The following is a 17967-nucleotide window of genomic DNA, read 5'->3' on the forward strand; positions in this document are numbered from 1 at the left end:
CTCCGCGCTGGCTGGCGACTTGAAAATAAAGGTAGGACAAGTCTCCATAACAAAGTCAAAAAACTTGCTGGGTTGCAAGTAGGAACCAATTGGACCCCCGCCCCCCTTGGACACCCCCGTAGAACCGAGAGGATCGGCTCGGGACGAGTGAGTACTGTGTATAGGACACAGGAGGATAAACACAGAAGCTAAATGTATACTGTCTGTGTGATTGTTCATTATATTGGATGTTTTGTTTTGAATGCGCGCTGCGCATCGCAGCGTATATAATGAACGCGCGTAGCGTAACGGAGCGCATATAAGGAATGAAGCTGCTTTACAGATCACGTTAACGGTAAAAAGTTTCCGCTAAATAATAATTAAAGCACAACGTATAACGTGAATTCTAAACACTGATTAGAATGGCGGAGGAAACAGTGGACACTGCTCTGGAGGGAGAGAGGCAGAGCTTCAACCTGAGTTTGGAACAGCTAAAAAAGGCTAGAAAAGGCAAATTAGGAGCATGTACACGGAAAATGAATGAATTAAAAGGCATGATTGACGCAAATGAAAATGCGGAAAATATGCAACAAGGCTATGAAATGTTTGAACTGCTCTGTTATGAATTTGGGACTGTTCATAAATCTGTGCAAAGTATGCTGCCAGAGAAAGACAGAGAAACCGATCAGATGGACTGGTATGAACCAAGAGTGAAACCATTTGAGCAATTTTTGAAAAGTCTAAATAATATGTTATCTCAAACTCGAGCAGAGGCAGAGAGTGCACAATTGCACGTTGACCCACAGGATAGCATCTCTAATGTGAAATCTAACCGTTCTAAAGGTGGATCAAAAGCGTCATCCTCTGTGTCATCTGCACACCGTAAAGCCCTGGCAGATAAAGCAGCACTACTTGCCCGCCAGGAAGCAAATAAAGAATTGAATACACTTGAACAGGAGAGATTACTTTTGAATTAAAAAATCCAAGACATGCAAATTAGAGCAGGGCTATTAGAATCTAATGCCAAAATAAAAGTCCTGGAAGGACAAAGTGGCCATTCAGATGGCATGAACTCCTATGTTGAAAGACAAAGGCAAAGAAGATCAACCCCCCCCCTCAGAGGCTGAAGGGTCCCCCATCGAATATGCTAATATAGGGACAATCCCCAAAACACCACTGCAAAGAATCCTACAGCCAAATATCAAACTAACACGAGGACCATCTGCCTCAACCCCCAAAGCAGAAAGCAGGTTTGACCAATTACCACAGGCAAGCCGTATACAAAATAGGGGCATGCCCACTCAGCACCCAAATGAGTTATCTTCTGTGATGAAAAGACAGAATGACATGTATGACTTACTGGCAATTCAACACCAACAAGCCTTACTGCCAGTAAGGGAAATACCTGTATTTGATGGAAACCCTCTGAATTTCAGAACATTCATGCGAGCATTTGAATATGGAATAGAAGATAAGACAAAAAATAGTCAAGACCGGCTTTACTATCTCGAACAATACACAACAGGTCAACCCAGAGAACTAGTCCGCAGCTGCTTCCACATAGATAACTCAAATCGTGCATATCGACAGGCCTTAAAACTATTGCAAGATTAAGGAATGACAGACAGACTGTCGGGAGGACAGTTGGACTGACAGGGGGAAATGTTTGGAGCTAGAGTGAGTGTAACAGAGTTAAAAGTTAATTTAGAATTTGTTCACTATTGAGCAGCACCAGCCAATATTTGTTGGTTCAAACTAATGTTTATACTGTGGTATTCGGGTGCACTGCATATCGCACTGTATGTCCGGTGTTGCCGTAGCTGCCTCAGTGGATTCCTGTTCTGCTGAGGGTAAGCGGTGCTCTTAAAACACAGTGATGTATTTTTATGATTTTGCTATGAAAAACCGTTCATTTCAGATGTAAATTGAAGCACACAGTGCTTAATTATTTTATGACGTTGGGTCATTATGAGGATATCATTCTGAGTGCAATTAACCCTTTTGTAAACGTCTTTTGTTTCATCACATTGGGACTAGTGATGACGTCATTCAGTGTTGTTCTTTTTCCGCGAAAATGAAATGAATGTACTTTTTGTTTTGTGTTGCACACAGAACGTCTGATGATATGCAGTGCCCATCAAAAGACAAATATTGTGTTATTTGTCTGTTTCCTACAGGTATGTGCAATATATAATGTACCAATTGTATAACAGTTGTTTTCATTGAATGTTCTGGCTGGTAGCTTTTCTGTAAACTCAATGTTGAGTCCAGTATGCTGAAAACTACTCTATTTAAGAGTATATAAAAAAACACTATTAGATAGAAGTTTCTGTTATTGGTCAGGGAAACAGTATTAGATAGAGGTTTCTGTTATTGGTCAGGCTAAAATAAAAGAGTGGATTCCTGTTCTGCTGAGGAACGTCTGATGATATGCAGTGCCCATCAAAAGACAAATATTGTGTTATTTGTCTGTTTCCTACAGAATAAACTGTCAAACGTGGTTCCTGGTCTCATCCTTGCCTACCAAGTGGTATCCGTTACACTGGTGCCGTGACCTTCTGGATCTTCAAGATCGACTCAAAGTCGGTCGCCGCGGATGCTCTGGACGGTCTGAACATTGTTGAGTGTGTTTAACACAACGCAAGTGATTTACAGTATATGTCATGGATAACTTCAGGATTATTAGTGAGATGGAGGCTTGTGCCAGTCCTGTTCTGTCAAGAAGGGGAGGTGTTCAATTTACTGACAGTGGCTGTGTCACCAGAGACAGTGGGGGGGTGGGGGATTCCCGGTATGCTACTGACAGTGGAAGGGGTACGAGGTCGTCTCAAGGCCAAGGTTGTACTCCTGTTCGCCAGTTCATGGGGGAGGGTCTTCACACTTCCACACCCAACAGTGACACTGATGTTATGAATCACCTCACAGGTATGGTGGGACAGTTGGGTGCGCAGATTGGGGAGTCCATTGTTGAAAGGCTGATGTCGGCCGGGGTAGTTAACATGAGCAGTGCCCAACAAAATACTTCAATCAGTCAGGACCTACCCAGTAACGTTAGCAGGCATGAGACTCCACACGTGACAGTTCATGTTAAGTCAGACAGAGAACCTCAGATGTTCAGTGGGGATCGTGATAAGTATTCAGTTCAGGAGTGGATTGATTTAACTGATAATCACTTCAGAAGACATGCGATACCTGTACGTGACCAGGGTGACGAAATCATGTGCCGGTTAAGGGGTAAAGCCAGGGATGTTGTGAGGGTTGCCTTACGCAGTGATTCATCACTTAATGTCACACAGCACCCTGAGCTAATTTACAATGTTCTTCTTCAGTACTTTGATGATGCTTCCTCATGTCTCCCTATGGCAGACTTTTATGCCGCCCTGCCCAAGCACAGAGAATGTCCAGTTGATTACTGGATTAGATTAAACAATGCAGCTGACCTGGCTGTGGCGGGGTTACGCAGGCAGGGCAAGCGAGCCGGGAACATGAATGACGAAGTAGCTCTAATGTTTGTTAAACATTGCCCCGACCAAGAGCTGTCCTGCATTTTGAAATGTAAACCGATGCATGAATGGACAGCACGAGATGTTCAAAAGAGGATTGATGATTATCAGAGAGAGGTGAGAGCGAGTGGTAGGATTAGTGGGGCAGCACAAATGAAAAGTCACACTGCTGCTATCACCTTTGAGCAGCCCAGTTCATATATGCCTGAGCAGTGCAGTGCCACGGGGCCCTCTTTTCCTTCCCTCTCATCTCAGTGTCAGGGTTATCATCCTCCTCCGCAGCCCTCTAATGTCTCAGATTCGGTTCAAGGTCAGGCCTGCTGTGCCCCATGCCCTGCCACAGTGCCGGTTGTGGCCCAAAATCTTCAGCAGTCGGAGGAGAGACTTCTCAGTCGGATGGTTGACATGTTTCAAGGGATGATGGAGAAAATGCAACAGCGCAGTACTGCTGTCCCAGCACGAGGTGGAAGGTCCCAGCGTGCTCCCGGTGAGAGGCGTGCCAGAGAGACAGCTTGTCGGGTCTGTAATGACTCTCGTCATACCACAGTGTCTCACTGCATGTCCGACAGACTTTGTTTCTCATGTCTGGCCCCTGGCCATACCAAGGCCAACTGTCAAGCCAATAATCAGTCTTCCCAGCCCCAGTCTGAGGGAAACTAGCGGACCTGTGTTTTAAGGGAGGCAATACAGGTCTGGACATACTCTCACAAAATGATGACATGTCTGACGTTGAGACGGTTTACATGTCTGTGAAAGCTTCTTGTGATGACATAGAAGTTGTGCATCAAAACATACACAGAGTTGGCAGCAGTGACAGTCTTTTCTACACACCTGTGGCTATGGGTGATAAAGTAACAATGGGGGGTATGCTGGACAGTGGGTCTATGGCTTGTACCATCAGTGAGGCTGCAGAGGCGAAGCTTGTAGAAGCCGGAGTGATAACTAACCATGATCAGATTGATGTGAATGTGGTTCTCATTGGATGTGGTGGACAACATGTCAAGCCTAAGTCTGCTTTTAACGTGAAGATGGAAGTATATGGCTGTAAAATGTTGGTTCCCACGCTTGTTGTCCCGGGTCAGCATGATGAACTGATACTGGGCACTAATGTGATTAAGCACATCCTACGTGAATCCAAAATGTGCAATTCCTACTGGAAGACTGTGTCTGGTCCCTGTTCTGCAGAAGACCCTGAAACTGAACAGTACCTGTCAATGCTCTCTGGTCTGAGTCCTTGGAGAGGTGATAGCATTCCTGACAAGGTTGGCACTGTGAAGTGTAATTCAGCTGTCTGTCTTGAACCTGGCCGTGAGTATCTCGTGTGGGGGAAACTGCCTGCGAACACCATTGTATCTCCAGGCAGCACTGTAATGACAGAGCCCACATCAGCCCGTTCGGCCCCGAGGGGAGTTTTAGTGGCTAGGATAGTTACGCCATTGTGGGGAGATAGATGGGTACCTTTGAAGCTCATTAATATGTCTCACAAACCTGTGGTGTTGAGGCGCAATGCGAAGGTGGCTGATGTCTACCCCTGCATGGCACTCGAGGACATGGATGTCACTGAGCCATTGAAGGTTCCCTTGGTCAGCTGTGTTCAGTCGGCGACATCTACTACTGCTGACATGCAATCCGTTGGTGACAAGCTCAAATCAGTTGGGCTGAATACTCTCGATGTACAGTCCTGTGATGTGTCTGAGGGGTGCAAGGGAAAGATGGCTGATCTGATTATGCGGTACGAGGCCATCTTCTCACGCCATCATCTTGACTGTGGGGAAGCGAAGGAATTTGTGCACCGCATTCATCTAGTTGACCATAGACCATTCCGCCTGCCATACAGGCGAGTGCCTCCTAGCCAGTATCAAAAGCTACGTCAGGTGTTGTGTGATATGGAGGAAAAGGAGATCATTTCAAAATCTTCCAGTGAATATGCATCACCGTTAGTACTGGTGTGGAAGAAGGATGGGGACCTCCGGTTGTGCACGGATTTCCGCTGGCTGAACAAGAGGACAGTGAAAGATGCTCATCCCCTCCCTCACCAAGCAGACTGCCTGGCTGCACTAGGGGGCAACTGTCTATTCAGTTCAATGGATTTGACTTCTGGGTATTATAACATGCCACTACACCAAGATGACAGGAAGTACTCAGCCTTTACTACTCCTATGGGCCTGTATGAATACAATCGTCTTCCGCAGGGCCTCTGCAACAGCCCTGGGAGTTTTATGCGTATGATGACCAGCATTTTTGGAGACCAAAACTACTTGAGTCTGTTGTGCTACTTGGATGATCTGTTGGTGTTTGCACCAGACGAAGAGACTGCTTTAGAGCGCCTTGAAATGGTGTTTGAGAGACTGCAGTGCCACAATCTGAAGTTGGCCCCCAAAAAGTGCTTCTTTCTGAGAAAGTCAGTGAAGTTTCTCGGTCACATAATTGACGAGAATGGTGTGTCGACGGATCCTAGCAAAGTGGAGAGCATCTCCAAGATGACGAGTGCTGACCTAATGGAGTCTGATGGTGTGACTCCGTCGCAGAAGCGAATAAGATCATATCTGGGGCTAATTAATTATTACCAGCACTACGTGCCTCGATACTCTGCTGTCGCCAAGCCTCTCTTCTCTCTGTTGAAGGGTGAAAAGAAGAAAGGGAAGCACGGGAAGTGCAGGTTGTTGAATAAAAAGTTGACTGCGGCTGACTGGACCCTGGCACAGGAACAGGCGTTTGAGGGACTGAAGACAGCCATAGTTAATACAGCCGTTCTGGCCCACCCTGATTTCACTCGCCCTTTCATGCTATCAACTGATGCGTCCTTAGATGGTATTGGTGCTGTGTTGTCGCAGGTTCCAGAAGGCGAAGTCAGAGCCAGGCCCATCGCATTCGCCAGCAAGTCATTGTCTCAGTCTCAGAGGAATTATCCAGCCCACCGTTTGGAATTTCTGGCCTTGAAATGGGCTGTCTGTGATAAATTCAGTCATTGGCTGAAGGGCCACAGGTTCACGGTCTGGACAGACAATAACCCGCTGACTCACATCTTGACAAAGCCTAAGTTGGACTGCTGTGAGCAACGTTGGGTGGCCAAGTTGGCTAGCTATGACTTTAACATCAAATATGTACCGGGTCCGCAGAATGTGGTGGCTGACGCCCTGAGTCGTATACCATTTGTCAATGGGGGTGTTGGCCTCAGGCTGTTGTCTGAGCCTTTTACAAGTCTCCTTTCTGAAGTCAAGGGGGTTTCAAGTGTTTCTGTTCAAGGGGCCTTCAAGTCATCCTGCGATCGCGGGCAACCTGATTCAGTGAGTGCCAATTCTCAGAGTACATGTAGCCCTGTCCTTGCACATACTCAATCCATTGAGTTGGAAGAGGTGTCTGCCGTTGTTGAGTCACACATGGAGTGGGAGGCTGGTGCGAGGGTCCGTGCTGTGGCAGCGTTGCAGTACTTACCGCAGTTGTGTTCGCCTGGACTTGACTCGTTGCCGGCCTACACAGAGAAGGACCTGCGTGATAAACAGTTGGAGGACAGGGTCCTTTCTCGAGTCTTGTATTACGTGGAGAGATGTCGAAGGCCCTCTAGGAGAGAAAAAGGGAAGGAATCTGTCACCGTAATGAGATATTTAAAGCACTGGGAGAAGCTTGTCGTGGACAATGGTGTGCTGTACAGGGTTTCGAGGGATCTTATCACCAAGGCGAAGCGGTCCCAGTATGTGGTTCCACAGTCACTCAAGGATGTGGTGCTGTGGGGTATTCATGATGATGCAGGACACCAGGGTCAGTTCAGAAGTCTTGGCTTGACTAGACAGAGGTTCTTCTGGCTAAACCTTGACAGGGACGTGAGGGACTATGTACGCAACTGTCGTCGCTGCATTGTCACGAAGACGGTTGAGCCTGAGGGGAGAGCTCCCCTGGAAAGTATAACATCTGCCAGACCACTGCAGCTTGTTTGTATAGATTTTTGGTCAGCTGAAGACTTCAGAAATAAGTCGATAAATGTCTTGGTTGTGACTGACCATTTTACGAGGATGGCGCAGGCATTTGCCTGTACAGACCAGTCTGCTAAACAGGTGGCAAGAGTTCTCTGGGACAAATACTTCTGTGTCTTTGGGTTTCCTGAACGGATTCACAGTGATCAGGGGGCGTCGTTCGAAAGTGAGCTCATCAGTGAACTTCTCAGGGTTTCGGGCATTAAGAAATCCCACACAACCCCCTATCATCCGATGGGAAATGGAAGTGTGGAGCGGTTCAATAGGACCCTTGGTGGCATGATTCGGGCCCTGACACCTGACAAAAAGATTGACTGGCCTCGGCGTTTACAAACATTGACATTCATGTATAATTGTACAGTCAGTGAGTCGACAGGGTATGCTCCCTTTTACCTTATGTTTGGTCGGGTTCCCCGTCTGCCCATAGATGTCCTCTTTCGGACCGTCCTGAATGACTCGCATGTGACGAGTTATGACAAGTATGTGATGTCTCTCACTACGGACCTGCAGGAAGCCATGGTCATTGCTCAGGAACATGCGACTAAGGAGCAGAACAGGCATGCTGCGCTCTACAACAGGAGGGTGAAGGGATCTGCTATTGAAGTGGGTGACAGGGTGCTTTTGGCAAACAGGAAGGATAGGGGGAAGAGGAAAGTTGCTGATAGATGGGAGTCGACAGTCTACACTGTGCTGGACAAAAACGCTGACACTCACACATTTAGGATTGGTGACACGGTCACTGGACTGGAGAAGGTGGTCCATAGGAATTTGCTCATGTCTGTAAATTTCCTCCCTGTGGATATCTCAAGTGAGGTACCCGATTCCACTCATTCTGAGTCTATTGCTTCATGTCGCACAGACGTTAGTGTGAGGTCCATGGTGGGGAGCGGTTCTGAGGGTGGAAGTGCGATTCCTTTGGATGGAAGTGAAGGACCTGATGGTGGGGGCTCACCTGCGACCGAGGGGGAGGGACGTGACTCCTTGGCTGATCCGGGCACTGTGGATTCTGGGGGACGGACCCGGGATTGGATTTCACGGCTGTCTGTGTCCAGTCTTATGCAAGCTTCGGATGTTTCTGATGGTGGGAGTGAGGTTTCAGTATCCCAAAATGATTCGGAGCTGCCTCTGGACCAGTCGGGTGGCCGATCTATGAGCTATAATCCCAGGTCATTAATTGATGCTGATATTGATCCTGATGATGAGAGTGTGGGACAAACAAGATTGTCTCTTGAGTCAGTGGCACGAACCGACGGGGTACAGGACGCACATACTGATCATACCTGTGACCCTACGCGGGCTAGGTCGAGGCATGGCCGCCTCATTAGACCGGTTAATAGGTTGATACAGACCATGTCAAGGCAGGATGTTGTGACACTACACTCTACTGTTGACTGAGTTTGAGAGTTTACAGTGTGTTACCTTTGTGTTTATGAGGTACTTTTCTTTTTTTTTTGTGGTTTATATATATAAAAAAAATAAAAAATAAAAACATTTGTGTCTGTATGTACACATACACAGTATGTGAGGGTCCTGTGGAGTGTATAAGGCACTCTGCTACCAGTTGCTGGAATGAGAGTTTGGTTTTGCTTTCATGCCACTTCGCCCCAAGGGGTACTTTCGAGGTTGGTTTTCTTATAACGGAGACCCTGTTGTTGTACTGTACTGTGTATTTTCTATACTTGCCCAATATTGTGAAAATTCTGTGGGGGTGAGTGTAACAGAGTTAAAAGTTAATTTAGAATTTGTTCACTATTGAGCAGCACCAGCCAATATTTGTTGGTTCAAACTAATGTTTATACTGTGGTATTCGGGTGCACTGCATATCGCACTGTATGTCCTAGTGGTGTTGCCGTAGCTGCCTCAGTGGATTCCTGTTCTGCTGAGGGTAAGCGGTGCTCTTAAAACACAGTGATGTATTTTTATGATTTTGCTATGAAAAACCGTTCATTTCAGATGTAAATTGAAGCACACAGTGCTTAATTATTTTATGACGTTGGGTCATTATGAGGATATCATTCTGAGTGCAATTAACCCTTTTGTAAACGTCTTTTGTTTCATCACATTGGGACTAGTGATGACGTCATTCAGTGTTGTTCTTTTTCCGCGAAAATGAAATGAATGTACTTTTTGTTTTGTGTTGCACACAGAACGTCTGATGATATGCAGTGCCCATCAAAAGACAAATATTGTGTTATTTGTCTGTTTCCTACAGGTATGTGCAATATATAATGTACCAATTGTATAACAGTTGTTTTCATTGAATGTTCTGGCTGGTAGCTTTTCTGTAAACTCAATGTTGAGTCCAGTATGCTGAAAACTACTCTATTTAAGAGTATATAAAAAAACACTATTAGATAGAAGTTTCTGTTATTGGTCAGGGAAACAGTATTAGATAGAGGTTTCTGTTATTGGTCAGGCTAAAATAAAAGAGTGGATTCCTGTTCTGCTGAGGAACGTCTGATGATATGCAGTGCCCATCAAAAGACAAATATTGTGTTATTTGTCTGTTTCCTACAGAATAAACTGTCAAACGTGGTTCCTGGTCTCATCCTTGCCTACCAAGTGGTATCCGTTACATGAGGACGGCAGCAAACAGTTTTTTGACCACAAATATAACTTGATTTAGAAAGAAGAAATTAGAAAGTTTTTGTTTGTTACTTTGTACTGGACTGAACTTACATTTTTACTGATTTATTTACACCACACAGCGAAGCCGATCGTTTGATCGTTTTTAAGTTTGTTTTGTTAAAACAACGCTGTTATTACAACTGGACCCTTTAATTGTAAAGTGCGTCTCAACTTTAACCGTCTCCGCGCTGGCTGGCGACTTGAAAATAAAGGTAGGACAAGTCTCCATAACACACAGGCTTTTATTTCCTATTTGTTGAACTAATGTTTTGGGAACACTTGGCTAACCTCTGATGGCAATTTATATCCTGTAAAGCTTTAATTATTAGCAGTTGGTATTAGACTATGGGCATATGTGTGTCCTAAATCTGTTGTTTCATTGCTGTTCACATATACACCCAAAGAAAAGACATTATTACCCTATGAAATCGTTATAGCTCTGTTAGTATGATATTCTTAGAAGTAGATTTATTGTGATAAATATAATTATATTATCGCTTGCATAGCGGAACTCTGTGTGCTATCTCCCAGAACAAAACCTGGTGGACCAACAGCGACTTCTATTGACAACTTTTTATTATAACATGTATAATATAGGCTCCACGGAGAGATAGAGACTTCAGACCTCATGAACTGAACTCGAAGCAACTTGTTGCGGTTATTGACAGTTAGTGGGAGCCCAGAGATCTCTGTTAAGTACATTTCTATATTCAATCTGTAATTATTTTTAACTTACTGCTTAATTAATAAATATACACACTTAATTTTAAGTCTTGTCTGCTCTTAATTTCACCAATTCAACGGACGCGCGGAGACGTGTGATCTGAAGGGTTACAAATTCTTACATTGCACAATTTGTCTGTTGTCTTTATCCCCAGTCTCCAACACCTCTGACAAGCCCATATCAAGTGTCTGGCTCAAATCCACATGGAAAAGTGCAACAACATGTATTAAATGTGATGTTACTATAGGGCACAAATGGAAATCAAAGCAAAGAATTTGACTGGGCACAGAGTTCTATATCATATTTTATTCAACATATCTATGAATACAATCCTACAAAAAAATCTGTAGTTTTGAAACATTTACAAATGAAAAAAATACATACAATGTTTTTTTTAATTAAATGCTCTCACCACTGCTGCTTCATTATCACCTGGATTACATTACGGGTGTGTGTTTGTCCACAGTATTCTGCTTCAAATCAATGTCTACAAAATCAAAGCTCTGCAAGGAATGGATGGAATACACTGTAACCTGTAGGCTCAACTATACACTTTCCATGCTTATTCTACACTGGAGTGGTCCTGTGAGGTGCATCCGTTAATGTTACTTTGTGCGTGCTGTTCAGTTACTGTGTGACTAAACATAACAACTAGCAAGGTGTGTGATCTAAGCCTTATGCTATGTTCAGACTAGTGTGATCTAATTTTATGCTCAGACTAGCAGCCTAAACCCAGTATTTTGGCATAATAATGATCACCCTGGTTCAAGCTGAGAGGAAGCACTGGTCAGTAATGCGTAGAAGAGCATCGTACAGTTGCGTCGGGGGGGGGGGGGGGGTCATACAAAGCTCTAGAGGACAAGTCAGCAGGTGACGTGGAAAAAAAGAAGGGAGATGGGTATGCAAATAGTAGCAACAACTTAAACACAGACAACTGTTTTCCTCCACCGGTATAGGCTCTTTGCACAGCAGCCATATTGGAAAGAAATTGGGCCTCTTCTTACTTCCTTCACAGGTGTTACCAATGATACTAATGAGGGCTCAGTTCCATTCTGGTTAGGGTGCTGATATCGTGCATGTTGGCTCACTATAAACACTCCGTTCTGGTTCCCAAATGGCCCCTTATGGTGGGTGAGGGTGTGTAACTTACGGGTCCATTTGGTTCCATTTGTACACTCTCAGAGTTATGGGGATCCTTGAAAATAAGACAACCACTATGCCACACTAAATGGAACAGAGCTTTAATTAGTAGCCTATCATTGGTAACACCTGTGAAGGAAGTAAGGAAGGGGTGCAATTCATTCCCAATATGGCTGCTGTGCATAGAGCCTATTGGTGTTCAACAACAATGTCACAGGTGGCAGTTGATCATAAAATGATGAGGTTAGCGCCTATAGCTCTAAGCACCCCTGATCAGTAGGCAAAGAGCCATGAGGCCTAGAGAGAAACACGTTTTGGATGATCCACTTGTCTGGGTTGTCACTGGCTGGGCCGCCTGAATGCCTCTGAAGACGTTGGTCATCAGCTCTGAGGTGTCGTCGCCAACATGCAGCGTGGTGCTGAAGAGGTTAATCTGCAGAGAAGACACCAGTTCATCAACTACTTAGCCCGAGACCCAAAAGAGAAATGTGCTATCTCCCTGGTAGCCAAACTAGTGGAAATAGCCAATCTATAAGATCACAACATGTCACAATAGATCTGCTATTTTCACTACTTCTTAAAAGTTTTTAAGATCTTAAATTATGATTTTTTTTTTAAATGTTTGAATTTTCTTTTCATTTCTGATTTTTTAAAATGTTTTTTTGAAGATCTTTTGAAATAAACATTGAATAAATAAATAAATGAATAAACTAATTAGGACACGAAAAAAGTGATATTTACTCGTGACCCATAAAAATGGGGCTGCATCCCAAAGATGGGTCCCGTTAGGAGCCATTCTTTTTGGAAAAAGTGAACCACAGAACCTCCTATCAGAGCTGTAACATTATGTCATGATTTCAAAACGGTTGCATTGATGTCAAATCAAACTCACCAGATCTTTGCTGACTTTGATTGGGTCCTTGAACACAGTCCAAACTACAGCTTCATTACACGAGGGTGTCGTCAATGAGCCGAGGTAGCGGTAGTACTTGGTACGATCCACTCCACTTAACAGATCATCCAGGGAAACGCCAGCGGCAATTGCTACCTTATCGTCTGTAGACAGATGCACTGACTGGTAAAGGAACTGCAGCTAATCCTTCATTGAATTCATTAAAATGTCAAATTTGAAGGGAAATTATGAAAAAAAACAAATGCTAACCTTTCTTTGTTATGTTGGACAAGTAGTTGGTCAAGGTTTTCCAGCTTGCAGGTGAGGCAGTTTCGTTACCTGTCATTGCCTGTAAAAACGCAGTAAACACTGTATTACCACATGTGTCAGGTCACGTTTTTAACATCTGATGTTAATGTGAATCCCCTTCTTTACCTCAATGAAGAACCCAAGAGCAGCAAGCCCTGTGGAGTCCTGGACAGCAAGTCCTGTATCCCCATTGTATGAGGCCTTGGCATTTACAATGTGCAACTAAGAGGGAGGGAAATTAAGAAATAAGTAAGGTCAGAGTGGTTTATTGTGCTTATCTGCCAAGAACAAGGACGAGTCCATTCGCTTTACAATGCACTAGAGCACTGGGAGATGGATCGCTGAGGTGCTATTCACATTATAATGAGTTGGTATAGTGTCCGGGATCAAAGCCAGAAACTTGTAGTTCAAAGGCAAGTGCTCTACCGACCGAGCTACCTGGACACCACAATACATAAATATGATTTGACATAAATATCAAAATTTGTACAAAATAAAAATTAAAAAAATTGTATGCATTCATTTTAAACTTTGCAATTTGCCAAATATATGAGTCAAATGTACATACCTCCATGGCGTAGCGCTTGCCGTCCACAGTGTGCTCGGAGCCGCCCATTGTAGAGCCGTTGCCCCAATGCAAGTGGAACTGCAGGCTGTCATAGGCCTCAGGTAGACCACCTCCTGAAATTCTGACCCCACTAGAAAGTTCTACTTTGACTGGTTGGGGGGTGGGGGGGAGGACAGGAAATGTATTAACATCTTGTACAGTGTCATTCTGTTGAACAGACAACATTCAAAGCATACAAGAGGAAGGTAATTGGCAGGTACTGTATGTGTACACTGTACAGAATAGATTGAAGACACTTAGGGGAGGGGACCAGATCCATCCCTAAATATCCTCTGACCCATTATGTAATCCTCAAATGAGGAATTAAGTAAGGGAAATACAGGAGAGTAAGCATTGTGTGTTCTGTTCTCCAACAATAACAATTTAGCCCAATGACCATAGGCTCTCTATGGTCATTACACAGTAATTAAAGTACTGTACATAAGTAAAATGTTGAGGTATGTTTTACTTTACTCCACATCTCAGAGGTAAATATTGTACTTTTTACTCCAATACGGTTATTTGACAGCTTCAGTTACTTTGCTATTATAAAAATTAAAAAAAACATAAGTAACTGATAAAAAACATCTCTGTCGAGTGGAAACCTCAATATGTCCAAAACTGTTACTTTTCTGGATTCAAATTCAAAAATAACAAAAGTCGCAGATTGACAAGCTCAAAACGCACATTTCGAGTTTGTAGCTCTGCTGCTTTAAATGCTTTTGTGTGACGCTGTGTAGTATGATCAAGTAGGGCGTTAATTTACCAAAAGACACACAAGACATTCAAATATGGAGATAAGAGGTTGCTTGACAGCAACAAAACGGTCTCTAAAGCTGCCGCTCACTTGTTTTGCCGGTGTTGGAGGCGTTTGTCATTGACGAGTTGATGCCATAATTGGTGAAGGTGAAGGCTCCCAGATTGGAGTCGCCGGTGGCCGATGCCGAGACGATGTCAATGGGAGACTGCCTGGAACCGTTGCAATGCTCCTCAGCAATGGTCGGCCAAGTCGTATCGTCTGAAAGAGCACAAGCACAAGAGTTTCAATTAGTCAAGCAGCATAGCGGGATTAACCAGTTAAACCCCATATGGTTGAACGGAGTCTCTCACGGCTCTATGCTAGTGTCTTTTCTGTTTTCTGTTATTGTGGGGAAAGCTTTCCACGAATCGATGTCAATAGGCTCTATGCACAGCGGCCATATTGGGAATGAATTGAGCCCCTTCCTTACTTCCTTCACAGGTGTTACCAATGATACTAATTAAGGCTCTGTTCCATTTAGTGTGGCATAGTGGTTGTCTTATTTTCAAGGACCCCCATAACTCTGAGAGTGTACAAATGGAACCAAATGGACCCTTACGGGTCCAGTTGGTTCCATTTGTACACTCTCAGAGTTACACACCCACCATAAGGGGCCATTTGGGAACCAAAATGGAGTGTTTCTAGTGAGCCAACATGCATGATATCAGTACCCTGACCAGAATGGAACAGAGCCTTCATTAGTATCATTGGTAACACCTGTGAAGGAAGTAAGAAGAGGCCCTTTCCAATATGGCTGTTGTGCATAGAGCCTATTGTCGATCTGCAATTTTCAGCGAAAGCTTTCACCACAATACGGATGCTGGGGTTATAAGTGGTTAAAAAATATATCAGGATTATCTACAGTTGTGGTTCTCAAAGTGTGGTCTGACTAGGGATCCCCAGGGGTCCTTGAGTGGGTTCCTGGGGGTCCCCATGGTAAAATTAATTGATAGGCCTATACAGCATCAAAATCAGTTTAACCAATTTCACCCTATATACATCGGCTATGTGAACATAGTGGATCTACACGCTCACAATGTGCCACGATGCGAACACGTTGTGAGCTTGTAGATCGGCTATAAAACAAATCTTGATTATTTTTTCTTCTTCTTGTATGGGGGGTCTCTGGCACAAAATAATTTCAGTTGGGGGTTTGTGTGATGAGTGTAAGACCCCAAGTCCTCCTTCCTTGATATAGCCTAAAGTTTTAATATTTAGAGGAAAATGATGCGCAATTACTTACTGCATTCTGCAAGATGGTAACACCAATCTGCGGGAGAAAATAACAACAACAAAAAATCTTATTATAAATAGCCTATAGACCCATTAACAGACGACGTCATACTGGCTCCAAATGAAACCCATTCTATCAGGTCTCGCTAGGGCGCGCCTCACTATCCAAAACACAAGAGGGGGTTGGGGTGTGCTGAAACCAGCGCACCCCGAAACAACAGGTTGCGAATTGATTGCATGAAACAATCACCTGTGCATCCAGTCTCAATGTTAGTAAACAATATACTATAATACGTCAGTGGTGGAAAAAGTAGCCTACTCAAATGTTTTACTTAAGTAAAAGTATCAATACGGCAATGTAGAAATACTTTTATAAGTAAAAGTCCGGAATACAACATTTACTCAAATAAAAGTAATTGTATTGGTATGAAAATGCAAAAGTAGAAAGTACTCATTACGTAGAATGTCCCGTTTCACAATAGCTTTCAAATGTGTAAAATGTAGGCCTACTGTATGTTTCATAATAATAATCAAAATCTACAAAGAAACTAGCAACTAAAGTTTTCAAATAATTGTAATGGAGTAAAAGTACAATATTGTTCTCTGAGGTGTAGTGGAGTAGAAGTAAAAGTCCTGGAAATTGGAAATCCTCCAGTAAAGTAAAAAAAAATACCTCAGAATTGTACTTAAGTAGGCCTACAGTACTTGTACTTAGTTACATTACACGACTGGAAATCCTCCAGTACAGTAAAAATGCCTGAAAATTGTACTTATATAAGTACTACTTGAGTAAATGTACTTAGTTACATCACAGCAATACGGCCATAATCGATCGTCCATGCGCACGAGTAAAACTAAATCATTACTATCTAAAAGAAAAGCAAATGTAAATTACTTCCAAATAAAAGCAAATACTTACTGACTGAGGTGGCAGATCCTTTATTTTCTTTACCACCTATCACCCAGGTAGGAAACAGAGCGCAAGCAACCAACACTTCCAGACACTTCATCTACAGAAACGGACAGAGAGCGGTGAGTGACATGCTGCAATTCACCGCTGGTGGAAAAAGTTGGCTACAGGCTACTCACATCTTTTACTTAAGTAAAAGTATCAATACCGCAGCAATGTAGAAATACTCTATTACAAGTAAAAGTCCGGAATTAAAAATGTACTTAAGTAAAAGTACAAAAGTATTGGTATCAAAATGTACTTAAAGTCGAACGTAGGTTAATGTGTTTAGTAATACAAATCTAAATCTAAAAACGAAGTAAAAGTACAATATTTTCCTTTCCGATGTAGTGGAGTAGAAGTAAAAGTATTGAAAATTGGAAATACTCCACTAAAGTAAAAAAGACCTCAAAAAAGCATCCTTTTGTATAAATCTGTACCTTTTTTTTGTAAACTGTATTCAATCAATCAATCAATCCATTTACAAGAACAGCGTGGGGCATGCAGTCACTGTTTTTGATCAAATTGTCAAAAATGTAGCTATGGTGCAGCTATATTAGGCTAATAGCACATTTTTAACTTAGCCTAAAAATGTAACGGGAAAACGGCAATTAAAAAAACTACCAGAAAATAAACGTTTCTTACCTTCACAAAACAGCTGTTGTCACCTTAAGTTCTCCCTGGGGAAGCATCAGCTCCTCTCTTTTATACAAGTTCAGCAGAGAGCTTGAGCCCGCCTCTTTACCTTTCCACCCCTATTCTAAGTATTTATTCAGGTAAAAAAAAAAACAGATAAGCAAACAAGTTTTTCATGTAGTCATATACTGTGGGGGGGGGGGGGGGGGGGGTATCTGGGAGGGGGGGGGGTATCTGTTTGGAATGTTTTAACCAGCTGAGTGTAGCTGTCTAAATTAAACTAGTTGTCACATTGGATAATTACAGATTGTCTATATGTGAGATATATAGCCTACTATGTTTTGTGAGAGAACATGAGGCCACCGAGTTTGTTTTGTCAAAACCTGGTCATTGTATTAAAATGACCAATGTAAAAAATTTTAAAAAATAAGTTAACCTGACCCCATCTATATTGTATCTCAGAAGTCCAGTTATCAGATAAAGCCGTTGGTTCCCAGAAAAATATGTTAATATACCATTAAAATCCCTTTGACTAGTCATCTTTTTACAATCTTATCTCACCAGAGAATGATCCAGGACTGCATAAAATCAAATCCG

The 17967-nt window shown here is 43.2% G+C and overlaps 2 protein-coding genes across 2 annotated transcripts in view; both read right to left on the reverse strand.

Moving 5' to 3' along the window:
• Nucleotides 1–17967, reverse strand: part of LOC311044763 (carbonic anhydrase 4-like) — a 137315-nt gene that overhangs the window by 34194 nt on the left and 85154 nt on the right. The gene's annotated exons all lie outside the window — the stretch shown is intronic.
• LOC311044895 (carbonic anhydrase 4-like) lies at nt 12136–16795 on the reverse strand (the record flags this gene model as incomplete). The annotated part of the gene is made up of 8 exons (XM_084056705.1): nt 12136–12378; nt 12838–13001; nt 13108–13186; nt 13273–13368; nt 13715–13863; nt 14601–14771; nt 15796–15822; nt 16705–16795. The coding sequence occupies 8 exons, from the start codon at nt 16793–16795 to the stop codon at nt 12205–12207; spliced, it is 951 nt and encodes a 316-aa protein (XP_083912831.1). The 3' UTR covers nt 12136–12204.

The sequence above is a fragment of the Gymnoscopelus microlampas genome (genome assembly GCF_963454915.1).
Source record: "Gymnoscopelus microlampas genome assembly, chromosome: 5".
NCBI lineage: Eukaryota > Metazoa > Chordata > Actinopteri > Myctophiformes > Myctophidae > Gymnoscopelus > Gymnoscopelus microlampas.